The sequence below is a fragment of the Bos indicus x Bos taurus genome, chromosome 4 (genome assembly GCF_003369695.1).
Source record: "Bos indicus x Bos taurus breed Angus x Brahman F1 hybrid chromosome 4, Bos_hybrid_MaternalHap_v2.0, whole genome shotgun sequence".
Taxonomy (NCBI): domain Eukaryota; kingdom Metazoa; phylum Chordata; class Mammalia; order Artiodactyla; family Bovidae; genus Bos; species Bos indicus x Bos taurus.
In genome coordinates, this window is record NC_040079.1 from 20,825,095 (window position 1) to 20,846,673 (window position 21,579).

The 21,579-nt window shown below is 42.5% G+C and overlaps 2 protein-coding genes and 1 pseudogene across 5 annotated transcripts in view; all 3 read left to right on the plus strand.

Annotated features, from left to right (window-relative positions):
• LOC113891175 (solute carrier family 23 member 2-like) overlaps positions 1-2,324 on the plus strand; it is an 85,114-nt gene extending 82,790 nt beyond the window's left edge. Inside the window, exons 12-13 of the mRNA XM_027538921.1 lie at positions 1,200-1,313; positions 2,240-2,324. Of these exons, the coding sequence (XP_027394722.1) occupies positions 1,200-1,306 (107 nt within the window). The 3' untranslated portion in view covers positions 1,307-1,313; positions 2,240-2,324. The remainder of the gene's footprint in view (positions 1-1,199; positions 1,314-2,239) is intronic.
• Positions 2,240-21,579, plus strand: part of LOC113891174 (solute carrier family 23 member 1-like) — an 85,473-nt gene continuing 66,133 nt past the window's right edge. Inside the window, exon 1 of one of the 3 annotated variants that reach the window (XM_027538918.1) lies at positions 2,240-2,370. In XM_027538918.1, the coding sequence (XP_027394719.1) occupies positions 2,329-2,370 (42 nt within the window). In that variant the 5' untranslated portion in view covers positions 2,240-2,328. The remainder of the gene's footprint in view (positions 2,371-21,579) is intronic. The other 2 variants (XM_027538917.1, XM_027538919.1) reach the window with 2 other exon arrangements.
• LOC113891177 lies at positions 10,463-13,540 on the plus strand (annotated as a pseudogene). Its single transcript, XR_003510682.1, has one exon. The product of XR_003510682.1 is annotated as a polypeptide N-acetylgalactosaminyltransferase 1 pseudogene (transcript).

Below are 21,579 nucleotides of genomic sequence, written 5' to 3' on the forward strand. Positions count from 1 at the left end.
AAGATTTCTGGGAGAAATATCAATAACTTCAGATATGCAGATGACACCACCCTGATGGCAGAAAGGAAAGAGGAATTAAAGAGCCTCTTGATGAAGGAGAAAGAGCAGAGTGAAAAAGCTGGCTTAAAACTCAATATTCAAAAATGAAGATCATGGCATCTGGTCCCATCACTTCATGGCAAATAGCTGGGGAAACAATGGACACAGTGAGAGACTTTATTTGGGGGGTGCTAAGCTGAGAAGCGCTGGACTGGAAGAAACACAAGCTTGAATATAGATATCTGGGAGAAATATCAATAACCTCAGATATGCAGATGACACCACCCTTATGGCAGAAAGTGAAGAGGAACTAAAAAGCCTCTTGATGAAAGTGAAAGTGGAGAGTGAAAAAGTTGGCTTAAAGCTCAACATTCAGAAAACTAAGATCATGGCATCTGGTCCCATCACTTCATGGGAAATAGATGGGGGAACAGTGGAAACAGTGTCAGACTTTATTTTTCTGGGCTCCAAAATCACTGCAGATGGTGACTGCAGCCATTAAATTAAAAGACACTTACTCCTTGTAAGGAAAGTTATGTCCAACCTAGATAGCTTATTCAAAAGCGGAGACATTACTTTGCCGACAAAGGTCCATCTAGTCAAGGCTGTGGTTTTTCCTATGGTCATGTATGGATGTGAGAGTTGGATTGTGAAGAAAGCTGAGCACCGAAGAATTGATGCTTTTGAACTGTGGTGTTGGAGAAGACTCTTGTGAGTTCCTTGGATGGCAGGGAGATCCAACCAGTCCATTCTGAAGGAGATCAGCCCTGGGATTTCTTTGGAAGGAATGATGCTAAAGCTGAAACTCCAATACTTTGGCCACCTCATGCACAGAGCTGACTCATTGGAAAAGACTCTGATGCTGGGAGGGATTGGGGGCAGGAGGAAAAGGAGATGACAAAGGATGAGATGGCTGGATGGCATCAGTGACTCGATGGATGTGAGTCTGAGTGAACTCTGGGAGTTGGTGATGGACAGGGAGGACTGGCATGCTATGATTCATGGGGTTGCAAAGAGTTGGGCTTGACTGAGCGACTGAACTGAACTGAAAGGTCAACTACTTAATGACCGTTGACTCTCTTCTGACCTTGGTTTTTCTATTATAGCTTAATCAGCTCTGTCCCCTCCCATGTCAAACTTCTCATTGTTTTGCTTTGCAGGGCTTCCTCTTGGACGGACTCCTATCAGTGTCTATGTAGGTCCCACTACATGTTTCCTGAAACGTGGGTCCCAGTACTATCTGTTCCAGAACATTCCATCATTATGAATAACAGGTATTTGTTTACATCGGCCTTCATGTGCATACACGCTAAGTTGCTTCAGTTGTGTCTGACTCTTTGCAACCCTGTGGACTGTAGCCAGCAGGCTTCTCTGTCCATGGGATTCTCTGGGCAAGAATATTGGAGTCGGTTGCCATGCCCTCCTCCAGGGGATCTTCCCAACCCAGGGATTGAACCCACATCTCTTACATCTCCTGCATTGGCAGGCGGGTTCTTTACCACTAGCACCACCTGGGAACCCCATTGGACTTCATGGAATGGGGTTTACTGAGAATTTTAGAGGAGCATTTTAGTACTCTGTGTGGGATAAGACTGAGACTGCCTTCCTGGATTTGTCTCTCCAATAGGTAGCTTACTAGAAGTTTCTACATATTAGGGAGCCAGGCACCCAAGTTGTAGAAGCACTTTTTCTCAGCCTCTCACCTGAGGTCTTTGCTCCACCCATGAGCCTTAGTAGCCTCTCCCAGGTCAGCATTTAGGGCCAGCAGTCCCTGCCTAACGGCTGTGTCAGTGTATCTCAGGGGCCAGGCTGCTTGTGTCACTTTTGCAATGTTTACATTCCAGTTCAACCAGTCACTAGAAATCAGCTTTAGAAAACAGAAAAGCCCCTCTGTCTGGCCCAGAGACTCACCCCCTCTTCTCTTGCCCCTGGGAACCTGGTTTCCAGAAAGTGCTGTCCTGCCACATCTCAACAGGCTGCCCCCTGATTTGTTTCCTTGGTGCCATGGGGGATCATTAACTTCTCTGCAACTACCCACACTTTTCAAATGATGCAACGCTTACGATCACTGGATGTACCTCGGTCCCCTGAAGTGACCTAAGAGGGCTGGAGGGGATGTCTGTTAGAGACCAGTAGGTGGGGCTTGGAGGCCCCACCCTCTTGGATCCTCATCTTTCCCTCTCTCTTATTATTTTGGCAGGCTGTGAGAAGTTAATCTTCCTCTCTAGCAGCGGCTTCGTTTCTTTTCTGTTCTGAGAGGAAGGCAAAAAGAGAAGACCTCAAGCGGCCATGAACTCTGCCATCACTACCTGTGAGCACCCCAACCCCTTGGTGAGTGCTGGTAGAAGAGAGGGGATGATAGAGGTGGGGTGTGTGTTAAGTGTTAGTCTCTCAGTCGTGTCCGACTCTTTGCAGTGTCATGTGCTGTAGCCTGCCAGGGTCTTCTGTCCATGGGATTCTCCAGGCAAGAATACTGGAGCAGGTTGCCATTCCCTTCTCCAGGAGATCTTCCTGACCCAGGGATCAAACCCAGGTCTCCTGCATTGCAGGCAGATTGGTGGGGTAGCCGAAAAGAGGAAAGACCCTGGAGAAAGGTCCCAGTGTGGAGTTCTAATGCAGATTCATGAGGAAGGTGGCTTGTGTTCCAAGTGAGATGTTGAATTTTCACAGCTGTTCTTCTGCTGCCACTGTCGCAAGGCAAACATCCCATCCTCAGTGCTGAACTCCGTGAATGAATTACAAAGGCAGAAGGGAGAGCTGAAAGGCCCTCTGTTTTACTCTGTTGAATCTAGGTGTTTGTTTTCCAGGTTTCTCAGCATTATGATTTCTTTGATCAGAAAGCCTTTCTGAAGCAAAGCAAAGAGAAAGAGGAAAGCAGAGAGAGAGAGAGGATGAGAGAGGGTGAGAGACATGGAACTACTGTTTACCGAATGGCTGATATGTCCTAGTATTATGTACTTTATTTTCCTCCTTCAAGCCACTGAGGCATACACCTCTGTTCCCATTTTACATATAAGGAAGCTGAGGCCCAGAGAAGTAAAGGGACAATAACCCATCTGGAGGCCTCTCCAGCTCATCCTTGAGCCCTGCTCCCACCATTCTTTCCAGCCTAGTTTGGCCACCTAAAAACCAGGGCCGGGGTTGGGGGGAGCTGACTGAGTGGGGACCCTCTGCCCACCATAGCCAGACAGTCTCTCTCCCCACCAGGCCCAGCCATGGTATCTGTGCGACAGGTGCCATGCATGAGCCTGGGCTGGGCCCTCAGAACTGTCCCCTGGAGCCCAGCTGCCAGACCTTGCCCACTGCTAGTCTCAGTCTTCTGGTAAAGGGACTGTGGCTGACTCTTCTGGAAAAATTTGACAGGCACCTGAGAGAAATTTCCTCTCCTCTCAGAATTCCTATTGCTAAAAGTAAAAATTCAACTGGGTAAATTTAAAGCTAGTTGGCTTTATTTTTTAAAATTGTTATTATTTCTTTTGGCCACACCTTGCAGCATGCAGGATCTTAGTTCGCACACCAGGGTTTGGACCCAGGCCCCCTGCAGTGATTCCACATGGTTAAGTGTGGAGTCTTAACCGGTCGACCGCCAGGGAAGTCCACATAATTGGCTTTATTTAATGATTCATGAAATGGACAGCATACCATCATAGAAGGTAGAAGGGAGCTTTGAGGAGCTGTACAAAATGGAGGAGTTTTATAGGCAGAAGGAGGCATGGCAAAGTTATTCTATCAAAGAGTGGATTGTTTCAGGCCAGGTCACTTTCCTGAAAAGCAGGGGTCTACCAGGCAGATCATCTCACTAGTTCTGACCAGATAATTCGAGACGGACTAGTGAAAAGTTACATCCCTGTGAGAAACCAAAACTGCATGCAATTAATTAGGTTAGGCATTAGGTTAGAACTTCCCTGGTGGCTCAGACTGTAAAGCGTCTGCCTACAATGCAGGAGACCTGGGTTCAATCCCTGGGTTGGGAAGATCTCCTGGAGAAGGAAATGGCAACCCACTCCAGTATTCTTTCCTGGGAAATCCCATGGACAGAGGAGTCTGGTAGGCTACAGTCCATGGGGTCAAAAAGAGTAGGACACGACTGAGCGACTTCACTTTCTTTCACTTTATTAAGTCTTGGTTGGCTGATATGGGCTTAGCATTAGTTACTCCATTTTGGACCTTTTAAAATTTTTGTTGTTGTTGTTGTTTTATTTGTTTTTTGTTTTTTTAATTTTATTTTATTTTTAAACTTTACAATATTGTATTAGTTTTGCCAAATATCGAAATGAATCTGCCACAGGTATACCTGTGTTCCCCATCCTGAACCCTCCTCCCTCCTCCCTCCTCCCTCCCCATACCCTCTTTCTGGGGTATGCACCAGCCCCAAGCATCCAGTATCGTGCATTGAACCTGGACTGGCGACTCGTTTCATACATGATATTATACATGTTTCAATGCCATTCTCCCAAATCTCCCGACCCTCTCCCTCTCCCACAGAGTCCATAAGACTGATCTATACATCAGTGTCTCTTTTGCTGTCTCGTACACAGGGTTATTGTTACCATCTTTCTAAATTCCATATATATGCGTTAGTATACTGTATTGGTGTTTTTCTTTCTGGCTTACTTCACTCTGTATAATAGGTTCCAGTTTCATCCATCTCATTAGAACTGATTCAAATGTATTCTTTTCAATGGCTGAGTAATACTCCATTGTGTATATGTACCACAGCTTTCTTATCCATTCATCTGCTGATGGGCATCTAGGTTGCTTCCATGTCCTGGCTATTATAAACAGTGCTGGGATGAACATTGGGGTACACGTGTCTCTTTTTCTTCTGGTTTCCTCAGTGTGTATGCCCAGCAGTGGGATTGCTGGATCATAAGGCAGTTCTATTCCCAGTTTTTTAAGGAATCTCCACACTGTTCTCCATAGTGGCTGTACTAGTTTGCATTCCCACCAACAGTGTAAGAGAGTTCCCTTTTCTCCACACCCTCTCCAGCATTTATTGCTAGTAGACTTTTGGATCGCAGCCATTCTGACTGGCGTGAAATGGTACCTCATAGTGGTTTTGATTTGCATTTCTCTGATAATGAGTGATGTTGAGCATCTTTTCATGTGTTTGTTAGCCATCTGTATGTCTTCTTTGGAGAAATGTCTATTTAGTTCTTTGGCCCATTGTTTGATTGGGTCATTTATTTTTCTGGAGTTGAGCTGTAGGAGTTGCTTGTATATTTTTGAGATTAGTTGTTTGTCCATTGCTTCATTTGCTATTATTTTCTCCCATTCTGAAGGCTGCCTTTTCACCTTGCTAATAGTTTCCTTTGTTGTGCAGAAGCTTTTAAGTTTAATTAGGTCCCATTTGTTTATTTTTGCTTTTATTTCCAATATTCTGGGAGGTGGGTCATAGAGGATCCTGCTGTGATGTATGTCAGAGAGTGTTTTGCCTATGTTCTCCTCTAGGAGTTTTATAGTTTCTGGTCTTACGTTGAGATCTTTAATCCATTTTGAGTTTTTTTTTGTGTATGGTGTTAGAAAGTGTTCTAGTTTCATTCTTTTACAAGTGGTTGACCAGTTTTCCCAGCACCACTTGTGAAAGAGATTGTCTTTAATCCATTGTATATTCTTGCCTCCTTTGTCAAAGATAAGGTGTCCATATGTGTGTGGATTTATCTCTGGGCTTTCTATTTTGTTCCATTGATCAATATTTCTGTCTTTGTGCCAGTACCATACCATCTTGATAACTGTGCCTTTGTAATAGAGCCTGAAGTCAGGTAGGTTGTTTCCTCCAGTTCCATTCTTCTTTCTCAAGATCACTTTGGCTATTCGAAGTTTTTTGTATTTCCATACAAATTGTGAAATTATTTGTTCTAGCTCTGTGAAGAATACCATTGGTAGCTTGATAGGGATTGCATTGAATCTATAAATTGCTTTGGGTAGTATACTCATTTTCACTATATTGATTCTTCCAATCCATGAACATGGTATATTTCTCCATCTATTAATGTCTTCTTTGATTTCTTTCACCAGTGTCTTATAGTTTTCTATATATAGGTCTTTAGTTTCTTTAGGTAGATATATTCCTAAGTATTTTATTTTTTCTGTTGCAATGGTGAATGGAATTGTTTCCTTAATTTCTCTTTTGGTTTTCTCATTATTAGTGTATAGGAATGCAAGGGATTTCTGTGTGTTGATTTTATATCCTGCAACTTTACTATAATCATTGATTAGTTCTAGTAATTTTCTGGTGGAGTCTTTAGGGTTTTCTATGTAGAGGATCATGTCATCTGCAAACAGTGAGAGTTTTACGTCTTCTTTTCCAATTTGGATTCCTTTTATTTCTTTTTCTGCTCTGATTGCTGTGGCCAAAACTTCCAAAACTATGTGGAATAGTAATGGTGAAAGTGGGCACCCTTGTCTTGTTCCTAACTTTAGAGGAAATGCTTTCAATTTTTCACCATTGAGGATAATGTTTGCTGTGGGCTTGTCATAGATAGCTTTTATTATGTTGAGGTATATTCCTTCTATTCCTGCTTTCTGGAGAGTTCTTATCATAAATGGATGTTGAATTTTGTCAAAGGCTTTCTCTGCATCTATTGAGATAATCATATGGTTTTTATTTTTCAATTTGTTAATGTGGTGTATAACATTGATTGATTTGTGGATATTGAAGAATCCTTGCATCCCTGGGATAAAGCCCACTTGGTCATGGTGTATGATCTATTTAATGTGTTGTTGGATTCTGATTGCTAGAATTTTGTTAAGGATTTTTGCATCTATGTTCATCAGTGATATTGGCCTGTAGTTTTCTTTTTCTTGTGGCATCTTTGTCAAGTTTTGGTATTAGGGTGATGGTGGCCTCATAGAATGAGTTTGGAAGTTTACCTTCCTGTGCAATTTTCTGGAAGAGTTTGAGCAGAATAGGTATTAGCTCTTCTCTAAATTTTTGGTAGAATTCAGCTGTGAAGCCTTCTGGACCTGGGCTTTTGTTTGCTGGAAGAGTTTTGATTACAGTTTCAATTTCCGTGCTTGTGATGGGTCTGTTAAGATTTTCTATTTCTTCCTGGTCTAGTTTTGGAAAGTTGTACTTTTCTAAGAATTTGTCCATTTCTTCCACGTTGTCCATTTTATTGGCATATAATTGTTGATAGTAGTCTCTTATGATCCTTTGTATTTCTGTGTTGTCTGTTGTGATCTCTCCATTTTCATTTCTAATTTTATGGATTTGATTTTTCTCCCTTTGTTTCTTGATGAGTCTGGCTAATGGTTTGTCAATTTTATTTATCCTTTCAAAGAACCAGCTTTTGGCTTTGTTGATTTTTGCTATGGTCTCTTTTGTTTCTTTTGCATTTATTTCTGCCCTAATTTTTAAGATTTCTTTCCTTCTACTAACCCTGGGGTTCTTCATTTCTTCCTTTTCTCGTTGCTTTAGGTGTAGGGTTAGGTTATTTATTTGACTTTTTTCTTGTTTCTTGAGGTAGGGCTGTATTGCTATGAACTTTCCCCTTAGGACTGCTTTTAAAGTGTCCCACAGGTTTTGGGTTGTTGTGTTTTCATTTTCATTCATTTCTACGCAAATTTTGATTTCTTTTTTGATTTCTTCTGTGATTTGTTGGTTTATTCAGCAGCGTGTTGTTCATCCTCCATATGTTGGAATTTTTAATAGTTTTTCTCGTGTAATTGAGATCTAATCTTACTGCATTGTGGTCAGAAAAGATGCTTGGAATGATTTCAGTTTTTTTGAATTTACCAAGGCTAGATTTATGGCCCAGGATGTGATCTATCCTGAAGAAGGTTCCATGAGCACTTGAGAAAAAAGTGAAATTCATTGATTTGGGATGAAATGTCCTATAGATATCAATTAGGTCTAACTGGTCTATTGTATCATTTAACGTTTGTGTTTCCTTGTTAATTTTCTGTTTAGTTGATCTATCCATAGGTGTGAGTGGGGTATTAAAGTCTCCCACTATTATTGTGTTATTGTTAATTTCTCCTTTCATACTTGTTAGCATTTGTCTTACATATTGTGGCGCTCCCGTGTTAGGTGCATATATATTTATAATTGTTATATCTTCTTCTTGGATTGATCCTTTGATCATTATGTAGTGACCATCTTTGTCTCTTTTCACAGCCTTTGTTTTAAAGTCCATTTTATCTGATATAAGTATTGCTACTCCTGCTTTCTTTTGGTCCCTATTTGCATGGAAAATCTTTTTCCAGCCCTTCACTTTCAGTCTGTATGTGTCCCCTGTTTTGAGGTGGGTCTCTTGTAGACAACATATGTAGGGGTCTTGTTTTTGTATCCATTCAGCCAGTCTTTGTCTTTTGGTTGTGGCATTCAACCCATTTACGTTTAAGGTAATTACTGATAAGTATGATCCCATTGCCATTTACTTTATTGTTTTGGGTTCAAGTTTATACACCGTTTTTGTGTTTCCTGTCTAGAGAATATCCTTTAGTATTTGTTGGAGAGCTGGTTTGGTGGTGCTGAATTCTCTCAGCTTTTGCTTCTCTGAGAAGCTTTTGATTTCTCCTTCGTATTTGAATGAGATCCTTGCCAGGTACAATAATCTGGGCTGTAGGTTATTTTCTTTCATCACCTTAAGTATGTCTTGCCATTCCCTCCTGGCTTGAAGAGTTTCTATTGAAAGATCAGCTGTTATTCTAATAGGAATTCCCTTGTGTGTTATTTGTTGTTTTTCCCTTGCTGCTTTTAATATTTGTTCTTTGTGTTTGATCTTTGTTAATTCGATTAATATGTGTCTTGGGGGGGTTATCCTGTTTGGGACTCTCTGGGTTTCTTGGACTTGGGTGATTATTCCCTTCCCCATTTTAGGGAAGTTTTCAACTATTATCTCCTCAAGTATTTTCTCATGGTCTTTCTTTTTGTCTTCTTCTTCTGGGACCCCTATGATTCGAATGTTGTAGCGTTTAATACTGTCCTGGAGGTCTCTGAGATTGTCCTCATTTCTTTTAATTCTTTTTTCTTTTATCCTCTCTGATTCATTTATTTCTACCATTCTATCTTCTAATTCACTAATCCTAACTTCTGCCTCTGTTATTCTACTATTTGTTGCCTCCAGAGTGTTTTTAATTTCATTTATTGCATTATTCATTATATTTTGACTCTCTTTTATTTCTTCTAGGTCCTTGTTAAACCTTTCTTGTATCTTCTCAATCTTTGTCTCCAAGCTATTTATCTGTGATTCCATTTTGATTTCAAGATTTTGGATCAATTTCACTATCATTATTCAGAATTCTTTATCAGGTAGATTCCCTATCTCTTCCTCTTTGGTTTGGTTTTGTGGGCATTTATCCTGTTCCTTTATCTGCTGGGTATTCCTCTGTCTCTTCATCTTGTTTAAATTGCTGAGTTTGGGGTGTCCTTTCTGTATTCTGGCAGTTTGTGGAGTTCTCTTTATTGTGGCATTTCCTCGCTCTGTGTGGGTTTGTACAGGTGGTTTGTCAAGGTTTCCTGGTTAGGGAAGCTTGTGTCGGTGTTCTGGTGGGTGGAGCTGTATTTCTTCTCTCTGGAGTGCAATGAAATGTCCAGTAATGAGTTATGGGATGTCTATGGTTTTGGGGTGACTTTGGGCTGCCTGTATCTTGGAGCTCAGGGCTGTGTTCCTTGCTGCTGGAGAATTTGCTTGGTATGTCTTGCCCTGAAACTTGTTTCACCCAGAGAGGTTTACAGCGTTATATGGAGAAGAGAAGAGTGAGGAGGGAGTTAGAGGTGACCCGAATGAGATGAGGTGAAATCAATAGAGGAGAGAGTGGGCTATTCAGTAATCTCTTCCTTATGTGCACTCCACAACTGGACCGCTCAGAGTTGTTCACAGAGTTATACAGAGAAGAGAAGAAGGAGGAAGGTGGCAGAGGTGGCCAGGAGGATAAATGGGTGGAATGAAAAGGAGGAAGACAGATCCAGCCAGTAATCAGTTCCCTAAGTGTTCTCCACCGTCTGGAAAACACAGAAATTCACAGAGTTGGGTAGAGTAGAGAGGGGTTAGGGAGGAGACACAGGTGACCTGGTGGAGAAAAAGGAGAGTCCAAAGGGAGAGAGAGCAGTTAAGCCAGTAATCTCGCTCCCTAGTGAAAAATGGGTCCTGATGATTGGGTTCTTAAAGGTACAAAATTGGTAACAAATACATAAAATAAAAAATTAAAAATCTAGAGTAGAGTTTGGAATTTCAAAAATATGATGTAAAAGAAAAGAAGAAGGAAAAGAAAGAGAGAAAAATGAACAAACAAAACAAACAATTTCGCAAAAATTATAAAGAAAATATAGGTACAAAATTGATAACTAATACCGAAAAGCAAAAGTTAAAAATCTAGAGTAGAGAGTGGCTGAGAAGGCGGCGCTGCGGACGGCGGCCCGAGAGTAGCGCCCGCGATGCGGCCCGTGGGACCGCGCCGCGACCGCTGGGGCTGGCCTCGAGGAGCACCCGATACCGCTGCCGCCGCGTGCGGAGCGAGCAGGAGATGTGGGACATGTGGATTTGGGATGTGAATTCATTTGAAAAGCCACTTTGGGGTTATGAAAGTGATTTCTGATGAAACTGGATTGGAATAATTTTTGTAATCTTTGTATATTTATATATATATATATATTTTAAAATTTTGCATTTGACTTAAAGTGCCATGAGAAAATTTGCATACTGCAAGGTGGTCCTAGCCACCTCCTTGATTTGGGTACTCTTGGATATGTTCCTGCTGCTTTACTTCAGTGAATGCAACAAATGTGATGAAAAAAAAGAGAGAGGACTTCCTGCTGGGGATGTTCTAGAGCCAGTACAAAAGCCTCATGAAGGTCCTGGAGAAATGGGGAAACCAGTCGTCATTCCTAAACAGGATCAAGAAAAGATGAAAGACATGTTTAAAATCAATCAGTTCAATTTAATGGCAAGTGAGATGATTGCACTCAACAGATCTCTACCAGATGTTAGGTTAGAAGGGTGTAAAACAAAGGTGTATCCAAATAACCTTCCTACAACCAGTGTGGTGATTGTTTTCCACAATGAGGCTTGGAGCACACTTCTGCGAACTGTCCATAGCATCATTAATCACTCACCAAGGCACATGCTAGAAGAAATTGTTCTAGTAGATGATGCCAGTGAAAGAGACTTTTTAAAAAGACCTCTAGAGAGTTAAGTGAAAAAATTAAAAGTACCCGTTCACGTCATTCGAATGGAGCAGCGTTCTGGATTGATCAGAGCTAGGTTAAAAGGTGCTGCTGTGTCTAAAGGCCAAGTGACCACCTTTTTAGATGCGCACTGTGAGTGCACAGTGGGGTGGCTGGAGCCTCTCTTAGCCAGGATCAAACACGACAGGAAGACAGTGGTCTGTCCCATCATAGATGTGATCAGTGATGACACTTTCGAGTACATGGCAGGTTCTGACATGACCTATGGTGGGTTCAACTGGAAGCTCAACTTTCGCTGGTATCCTGTTCCCCAAAGAGAAATGGACAGAAGGAAAGGTGATCGGACTCTTCCTGTGAGAACACCTACAATGGCAGGAGGCCTTTTCTCAATAGACAGAGATTACTTTCAGGAAACTGGAACATATGATGCTGGAATGGATATTTGGGGAGGAGAAAACCTAGAAATTTCCTTTAGGATTTGGCAGTGTGGAGGAACTTTGGAGATTGTTACTTGCTCACATGTTGGACATGTGTTTCGGAAAGCTACACCCTACACGTTTCCAGGAGGCACGGGGCAGATTATCAATAAAAATAACAGACGACTTGCAGAAGTATGGATGGATGAATTCAAGAATTTCTTCTATATAATTTCTCCAGGTGTTACAAAGGTAGATTATGGAGATATATCATCAAGACTTGGTCTAAGGCACAAACTCCAATGCAGACCATTCTCTTGGTACCTAGAGAATATTTATCCTGATTCTCAGATTCCACGTCACTATTTCTCTTTGGGAGAGATACGAAATGTGGAAACAAATCAGTGTCTAGATAACATGGCTAGAAAAGAGAATGAAAAAGTTGGAATTTTTAACTGTCATGGTATGGGAGGTAATCAGGTTTTCTCTTACACTGCCAACAAAGAAATTAGTACAGATGACCTTTGCTTGGATGTCTCCAAACTTAATGGCCCAGTCACAATGCTCAAATGCCACCACCTAAAAGGCAACCAGCTTTGGGACTATGACCCGGTGAAATTGACCCTGCAGCATGTGAACAGTAACCAGTGCCTGGACAAAGCCACAGACGAGGACAGCCAGGTGCCCAGCATCAGAGACTGCAGCGGAAGCCGATCCCAGCAGTGGCTTCTTCGGAACGTCACCCTTCCAGAAATATTCTGAGACCAAATTTACAAAAAAAGGAAAACGTAAGGACTGACTGGGCTACCTCAGCATACATTTCTGCCACATTCTTAAGTAGCAAAAAAAGGAAAAGTGCTTTCCTTCTGCAGGATGTAAGGTTTATCAGCCATTAAAACTTTATAGACTGCCCTCGCTTCCACTAGCTGTGAACCAGCCTTCCTGTCCCAGGACATGCAACTATGTAGTAGCGAGACTGTGCACACTGATGTTTACAAGATTGAAAGAGTCGGTCATCAAGAATCATCATAAAGAATACTCAGACTGAAACAGTCTGCGAACTGTGCTTTCCAGAGAGCTGCACCTTTTATGGTTTGCGTGCACAGCAGTGAGTTCCGCTGACTGTGCTATCATAATGAAGAGACGTCTAAGATTTTTTTTCTGATTAGAACTGGTAGCCAGTATATTAAATACTGATATAAAAATAAATGAACTGGAACCAGATTCAGAATCATGAAAACATTTTTACAATTTAAAAAACAAACTATATTAAACAGGGTTTAAAGGAAATTAGAACTATGAAAAGTACAATTTGTTATAGTATAGTATCAAATTTCTATATAGATTTTATACCTCAGTGGGGAAAAGTAACTGATTCCAATGACATTTATTCTGTTTTCATCTGTGATAGTCATGGATGTTTTTTTTTTTCCTTGGGGTGCTGAAATTGAGCTGAAAAAAGTGGCTCTTTGAACATAGTTTTAATTGCTTTCTACAGGTTTTTTTTTTTTTTTTTTTTTGCTTTGTGGGCTGTCGGAATAGTAATTTTTAATTGCCCTCAAAAAATGGAGATTTAAAGTGGTGTCTGGTCTCGGTGAACAAGTTAGATATCTCAGTTGCTCTTGGGTCAACTGGCTTACAGACTTTGCTCACACACACACGAATTTCTTATTAGAGTTTCAACTTCCTAACTTGATTCAACTGATTATGCTTACTTAACACCCAAGATTCATACTACTGTACTACAGATTTGTTTTCACAGCAATAAATCTTCTGTTTTTGTTTATGATTCCACTCAACAAAAGGCCTGCAGAAGTGATGTATTTGGAGATGATACGTTTGATGGTTTTTGGAAAATTTTTTTCACTCCATATTTGGATGTGCTTCCTTGTCAAGTGCATATTTAGATTAGGTTCTTGAATTGTAATGTTGATCTGCTGCTTTTTTTTTTTTTTTAATAAAATCCGACTGAAAATGTTTAAAAAAAAATCTAGACTAGAGTTTGGAATTTCAAAAATACAATGTTAAAAAAAGAAGAAGAAAAAGAAAGAGAGAGAAAAAAAAACAAACAAACAAGAACAAACAAAGTCGCATAAATCTTAAAAAAAAATACAGGTACAAAATTGATAACAAATACCAAAAAGCATAAATTAAAAATCTAGAGTAGAGTTTGGAATTTCAGATATACAATGTTATTTAAAAGAAGAAGAGAAAGATACAGAGAAAAAGAAAAAGAAAAAAGAAAAAAGGGTCACAGAAATTATAAAAAACAAACAAACAAACAAACAAAACTATAGGTACAAAATTGATAACAAATACCAAAAAGCTAAAATTAAAATCTAGAGTAGAGTTTGGAATTTCAAAAATACAATGTTAAAGAAAAGAAGGAAAAAAAAAAGGTCAAAAAAATTATAAAAAAAATATATAAAGTTTGCTTTAAAAAAAATAGGGTCTTCTTTTTTTTTTTTTGCAAAGTAATCGGTTATAAAAGTGGAAATTAAAGGAATAATAGAGGACTTAAAAATTTTTTTTAATTAAAAAATAATTAAAAAGAAAGAAATAAAGAATGATCGTATAAATGGTAAAAATATATCTAGGACTTTCTCTGGTTTTGTTGTGAGTATTGTGGGTTCAGTTCATTTTTGGCTAGTTCCTTGGTCCGACTTATATTTCTCAAGATCTATAGGCCCCTTCCTATGTAGTTGGTAGTAACCACAGGGTTTTAATCTATTGCCTGTAGCTTCCAAGGTGGTTCCCTCTGTTATAGCTTTTTCTTATAGTTTGCTGGTCTCTTCAGTGTCTGGTTTCCGCCCTGACACAAAGGGGATGGTGGAGGACACTTTTTTTTTTTTTTTTAGGCTCACTTGTTCAGTTGTGCTGAGGGGAGGTAGGAAGGGATGCTGCAAACAAGTAACACTGGCGTGTGCTTGCAGTGCCTCAGCCACACTGGGCCTGCCCCCCGTTCACAGCACGTGTAGCCTCTCTGCCCACGCTGCTCAGGCTCTAGGTTGCTCCGCTGGGAACCATCTGTGGCCGGCCCTGGGCTGCCTGTACTTCCCAGGTCCAAGCTGCTCAGGTTCAGGCACTCGGGTAGTCCTCAGAGGCACAGACTCTTGGTTGGGCCTGCATTTTGTGCCCTTCCCAGATCCGAGCAGCTCAGGTGATGAGGTGTTTGGCACGCGCAATTGCTGCGACTTATCGCCTCCCCGCCGCTCAGTTATCTAGGTGTACAACTGGCACACCTTCTCAGGCAGATGTTGATTGTTCAGACCCCCAAGAAGTTTTAGTTAGCAAAGAAGCCTGCTTACAGTTTCATAGATAATGTCTCTCTGGGGCTGCGATTGACCCCTTCTGGCTCTGGCTGCCTATCAACCGGAGGGGGATGGTCTGCCGCCGGCTATCTCTGTTCAGTCCTTTGTTCCGTGCGTGGGCCTGGCGGTGTCATAGGTTAGGGCTGGCTTTTCGCGTGGTAGATATCCCACAGTCTGGTTTGCTAGCCCAAATTATTTCGCTCAGATAGCGCTCGGGGTATTCAGGCCAGATTCTTGCAATGCAGCCCGCGCCGAGCCTTCCTGCCCAGCCCCCGCTTGCTAATGGCGGATGCAGGCTTCTGCGCTGCTTTTCCGCTGGGGGAGTTACCGTAGGGCTCACAATGTGCGGGTTTTAATTGTTTATTTATTTTTCCTCCCTGTTATGTTGCCCTCTGTGCTTCCAAGGCTTGGCACAGATTCAGCAATGAGAAGGTTTCCTGGTGTTTGGAAACTTCTTTCTTTTTAAGACTCCCTTCCCGAGACGGACCTCCATCCCTCCCTCTTTTGTCCCTTTTTTTGTCTTTTATATTTTTTCCTACCTCCTTTCAAAGACTTGGGTTGCTTTTCTGGGTGCCTGATGTCCTCTGCCGGCATTTAGAAGTTGTTTTGTGGAATTTACTCGGCGTTTAAATGTTCTTTTGATGAATTTGTGGGGAGAAAGTGTTCTCCCCGTCCTACTCCACCACCATCTTAGCTCCTCCTCCCCTTTTAAAATTTTTTTAAAACTTCTGTCACCATCTCATAGAAGCAAAAAAAAAAAAAAAAACAGCTTGGGAAATAAGTTGAAGACTCTATTTTTGAAAGCTGTGATTTTTTTCCACATCTTTAGCACACCTGAAGCCAGTAGGGAGTGGTAGGGTCTGGGCACATATCTGTCTTTATTCAGTGAACTGTCTTGTCATTTTCCTCAAAGCCTCGGTCTCAGCACCCAAATTAAAAGGCCACTACTCTGAGATGTTTTGGTTTTCATGTGCATATTGCTTTGTTAGAAACTTCTAGGGATATAAACACGGGGAAGACAGATTCCCCAGCCATGTTTGGAGAGACCTGGACAATCCCAATGGCTAGAGTCAGTTGACTGGAAGTGTTAGGAAACAAACCTAGGGGGCAAGTTGGGGAGCAGGAGGCTGTGTGGGGGGTGGATGGAGTCAGAGGGCCAAGGGATTCATTTCCCCCCAGAAATCCTCTTTCCTACTGCTGTTCCCTCTGTGCCAGCCCTCCTCCTGCTCTGCTGCTCTGCTCCAGAGAGATGACAGGCTGTCCCTGTACACACAGGAATGCACCTGCCAGCAACTGCCCTCGACCAGGAGAGGAGAGTTTCATTCTCCCATTTACAAGGGGACCTGGGACAAGTCATGTAATCTCACTGAGCCTCCATCTCCTCTCTGGAAACTGGGTTGTGAGAATCAAATGAGAGGATGCACTGGAAGCTCTTTGCAAACTGTAAAGCGCTATAAAATGCCACACCTCAACAGAATGCCTCTTTGAGCAAGTGTTTTGGTGAAATTACAGCCCATGCATTGAGCTGATAGACTCTTCCAATCAGAAGAAAAGCTTGTGGCCCGTCTTCTCATACCAGTGCTGACTCATGCGGAAGCTTCACTAAGAGTTTATTCTTCCTTCAAAAGGGGCTTGTAGGCATTCTTCTGCCACTATAAGAGTCATAGACTTAAAAACAAATTATTTATTTGGCCATGCCAGGTCTTAATTGCAGCATGTGAACTCCTGGTTGAGGCATGTGGGATCTAGTTCCCTGACCAAAGGTTGAACCTGGACCCCCTGCATTGGGAGTTCAGAATCTTAACTGGGCCACCAGGGAAGTCTGAGAGTTACAGAATTTTACTGACCAGGGATTCCCCTGGGATAAAGTCACTTCCCCCATCTGGATATGCCCTGAGGTGGGGCTTTTTCCACCTCCATCTGGGAAGCCCCTGCTCTACAATATCTCTGGGATGTCACATTTCTATGTATATCTTTAATATGCTAGTGACTCATCTCTGACACACAGGAATCTTAGCCCACTGTGTACCTGCTTATTTGATTTTTTGCCCCAGCACTTTATGTAAGTGACACAAAGTGCTTTACAGCAAAAGATGTATTTTGATCAGGCTCTGTGCGTTCTACCAGCCATAGCTGACATGCTTCACAGAAGTCACACACTCATCAGAGTGAAGAACCAGCTATTCTCAAGGAAGATAAGTTTTTCTCCACTCTTAAGTTCTAATTTTTTTCCATGTTGGGCCTCATACAAGGACAATTTCCCAGAAAAGTGTTGTAAAGCAATTACAGAAGTGGTTTTCCATAGCCTCATCATGTCCAGATTGATATCCAGACAAACTTAGAATATTCAGTCATCAGGCAGAGAACACTCTTTGAGTCACTGACTTTTTTTTTTAAGATTGTTTTCTGATGTTGACCAATTTCAAAGTCTTTATTGAATTTGTTATAATACTTCTTCTCTTTCATGTTTTGTTTTTTTGGCCACTGGGCATGTAGGATCTTAGCTCCCTAACCTGGGATCGAACCCTCACTCCCTTCATTGGAAGGCAATCTTAACCACGGGACCACCAGGGAAGTCCTGAGTCATTCAGTTCAGTTCAGTTCAGTGGCTCAGTCATGTTCGACTCTTTGCGACCCCATGAATCGCAGCACACCAGGCCTCCCTGTCCATCACCAACTCCCAGAGTCCACCCAAACCCATGTCTATTGAGTCGGTGATGCCATCCAACCATCTCATCCTCTGTCGTCCCCTTCTCCTCCTGCCTTCAATCTTTCCCAGCATCAGGGTCTTTTCAAATGAGTCAGCTCTTCGCATGAGGTGGCCAAAGTATTGGAGTTTCAGCTTCAACATCAGTCCTACCAATGAACACCCAGGAACTGATCTCCCTTAGCATGGACTGGTTGGATCTCTTTGCAGTCCAGGGACTCTCAAGGGTCTTCTCCAACACCACAGTTCAAAAGCATCAATTCTTCAGCACTCAGCTTTCTTTATAGTCCAACTCTCACATCCATACATGACTACTGAAAAAACCATAGCCTTGACTAGACGGACCTTTGTTGACAAAGTAATATCTCTGCTTTTTAATATGCTGTCTAGGTTGGTCACAACTTTCCTTCCAAGGAGTAAGCGTCTTTTAATTCATGGCTGCAGTCACCATATGCAGTGATTTTGGAGCCCAGAAAAATACAGTCAGCCACTGTTTCCACTGTTTCCCCATCTATTTGCCATGAAGTGATGGGACCAGATGCCATGATCTTAGTTTTCTGAATGTTGAACTTTAAGCCAACTTTTTCACTCTCTTTCACTTGGATCAAGAGGCTCTTTAGTTCTTCTTTATTTTTTGCCATAAAGAATGAAGAGTCATTCATTGACCCTTAATGGCGGGGGGCGGGGGGCGGGTGGGAGAAGGCCCCAAACTAACATCCCCCCTACTGTCCCCATCAAAACCTCCCCCCACCCCCTGCCGCCCCTTCACCTTTCTGAGAATTCCAAGGGGTCTTGGGAGAAGGTATGAGGTGAGTTTGCTAGAGCTGTACCTGCCCGAGTTGTGTGAGTTCATTCACAGGCGCACATAACAGGAAGCCACATACACTTTTGAGTATTTTTGCAATCCTCTCAGAGTCAGAAGGGGACACGGAGTCTGAGAGAGAGGAAGTGATGTGCTAATGGGCTGCCAAGCAGGGCACTGACAGACCACCGTTGCCCCAGTTCAAACAACGTGCTCTGCTGTTCCGTGTAGCCTACGCAGCGTCAATCAACCAGCCAGCCAATCAACAACCATTCTTTTCCTTCTGCCTCTCCTCTTTCTTCAGCCGGTTCTTTCTGCGGTTGTACTCAAGGACTGCACCACGCAGTCACTAAAAACCTCGCGAAAAGTGCTCCGGAGTTTCCTTGGGCACCTCCAGGCTATCTTTGGCTTGGCCTTGACCTGCTTAGGCAAAATCACCCTTCTTTCACATCCAATCCAATATCGAAGCTGCATCAGGACAGCCTTCTTTTCAGGAATCCAAATAGGATCAGCATAATGTTGCCAAAGAGTTCTAACCAGTTATGGATTTATTTTAAAAAGTCAATGAGAGAATCTTTATGGTCATTAATTTATGCATGTGTTTATTTATTTATTTTTCACTCAACAGATTGTGCTGTGAGCACTAATTCTGTGCTACTGATGGAGTAGAGAAGTCATGGGACTTTATGGGCTTTTGGATGAGGAAACCGTGTTATGGCTGTGAGGCATGCTGGGGCAGTAGTCCCGGAGTGGAGAGAAGTTAGGGAAGGCTTCCTGCAGCAGGTTTGGGAGGCATGCTTCCAGGCATTGCTGAATAGATGAGTAGAAGCAAAACTCTTGCACTTAAGTTTCAGAAACTAAATAATAGATTCATGGGCAAACGCTGCACCGAGCCACAGGAACAGGGTGACTCTGCAGGGCTGTGCTGTGGCTGACTCAGTGCACCCACTCTCTGCAAGCCTGACCGCAGCCCTGAGCTCCTCCCACTGCCTGGACCTTAGCACTCTGGGAAATTTTCTCCATCGCCAGTGGTGGGGCCCCCACTTACTGGGAGAGCTGAGATCCGATTTGTGGTCCATCGCATGGAGGAGGAGGACTGGCTTCCTCTGTCTCCACGTGGAGATGGCACATCTATCCCACCCACTCTCCACGTCAGCCAGAATTGTCCTTAGTTGCAGCTTCCCTGGTGGGATCTGAACAACACCCTTAAAATGGCAGGTCTTAACTGGGGGTGATTTTTACCCTGCTGGTGACATTTGGCAATGTCTGGAGTCATTTTGGGTCGTCACAACTGAAGGTGAGGGCAAGGGCTTGCCACTGGCATCTAGGGGGTCCAGGCCAAAGATGCTACTAAATATCTTAGGGTGCATGGTACACCCCAACCCCTGCCATGAACACACACAACACAAGGAAGAATTATCCTGTCCAAAATGGCAATGGTGCTGAGGTTGAGAAACCCTGTCTTAGAATATGATGTTCCAGTGCTGTTCTGGAAGAGGTAGGGGACAAACACCCAGTTCTTGATCTGGTGGCTTTCTTGTCTCTCTCCACTTCAAAGCAACTGGTGACCCCTTGCCCCCGATTCATCTGCTTCTCCTACTTCTCCAGAGCAGGGCCACTGATCTTTAGGGAGAGCAGCCATGGTGTCTGTGCCCACAATTTTGCTCCCATTTCTTTTAAAATCAGAAGGAAAAAAAAAGCAATAATTTTTAGACAAAAGAGAAATTTTTTAGTACATAATAATGTATCTTTATATCAATATAGTCACAAAAAATAGCAGATTTTTTGTATAGGAGAAGCCCATAGCATTGAAGTGATTAGCATTCCCAGGAGTCATAGTGCAGCTTCAGTTCAGAAGTTGTTCTTTGAGGCTGTGCTGAGTAAAGGGTGCTTGACTATGAAGGTTGGTGTTGGTATGGGTACCTTTAACATCCTTTCCAGAACTTTCTCTGTGAGAAGCCCACACTATCTTCAGGGCACACTGGCTGTGCCACTGTGCAGAACCTGCTATTCCTCTGTGGTCTGACCAGGGCCCAGGACCCTGCTGGGGCTTGTCACCTAATTGCCTGATCTTCATGCTGGTGGCCTTGCCCCATTCTGGCCACACCAAGACATTGTTTTCCTATTCCTCTCACCTACAGCTGCTCTAATGTCACTCCACCTACAGATGCTCTAATGTCACTCAAGTATGAGTTAAAAGCCTTTGAAACATAGGACCAGAAGCTTATCATAATTATAGCAGCTAATACTTATTGGGTAGGTGCACCATGCAGGCAGGACACTGGACTATGTACTTCATGCTCTGGTTTTTTCCCGAGGTTTATTAGATGTAATTGACATATAACATTGTGTAAGCTTAAACCGTCCAAGAGATTGACCTGATACAATTATATGCTGCAAAATGATTACCACCATAGCAGTTATTAATAGATTCCTAGGTATCGCTAGTGATCAACAACTGCCTGCCAATGCAGGAGACTCAACAGATTTGGGTTTGATCCCTGGGCTGAGTAGGTCCCCTGGAGGAGGGCATGGCTATCCACTCTAGTATTCTTGCCTGGAGAATCCCATGGACAGAGAAGCCTGGCAGGCTATGGCCCATGGGGTCTCAAAGAGTCGAACATGACTGAAGTGACTTAGGTGACTAGGCAGCAGTTCTTAGTAGTTAACCCCTCCATCACGGCATGCAGTCACCACTTCTTTTTTGTGCTGAAAACATTTAGGATTTACTCTCTTAGCAACTTTCAAATATATAATACAGTATTAAAGCTAGAGGAGGTGATAGAATTCCAGTTGAGCTATTCCAAATCCTGAAAGATGATGCTGTGAAAGTGCTGCACTCAATATGCCAGAAAATTTGGAAAACTCAGCAGTGGCCACAGGACTGGAAAAGGTCAGTTTTCATTCCAATCCCAAAGGAAGGCAATGCCAAAGAATGCTCAAACTACCGCACAATTGCACTCATTTCACACGCTAGTAAAGTAATGCTCAAAATTCTCCAAGCCAGGCTTCAGCAATATGTGAACTGTGAACTTCCTGGTGTTCAAGCTGGTTTTAGAAAAGGCAGAGGAACCAGAGATCAATTGCGAACATCCGCTGGATCATGGAAAAAGCAAGAGAGTTCCAGAAAAACATCTATTTCTGCTTTATTGACTATTCCAAAGCCTTTGACT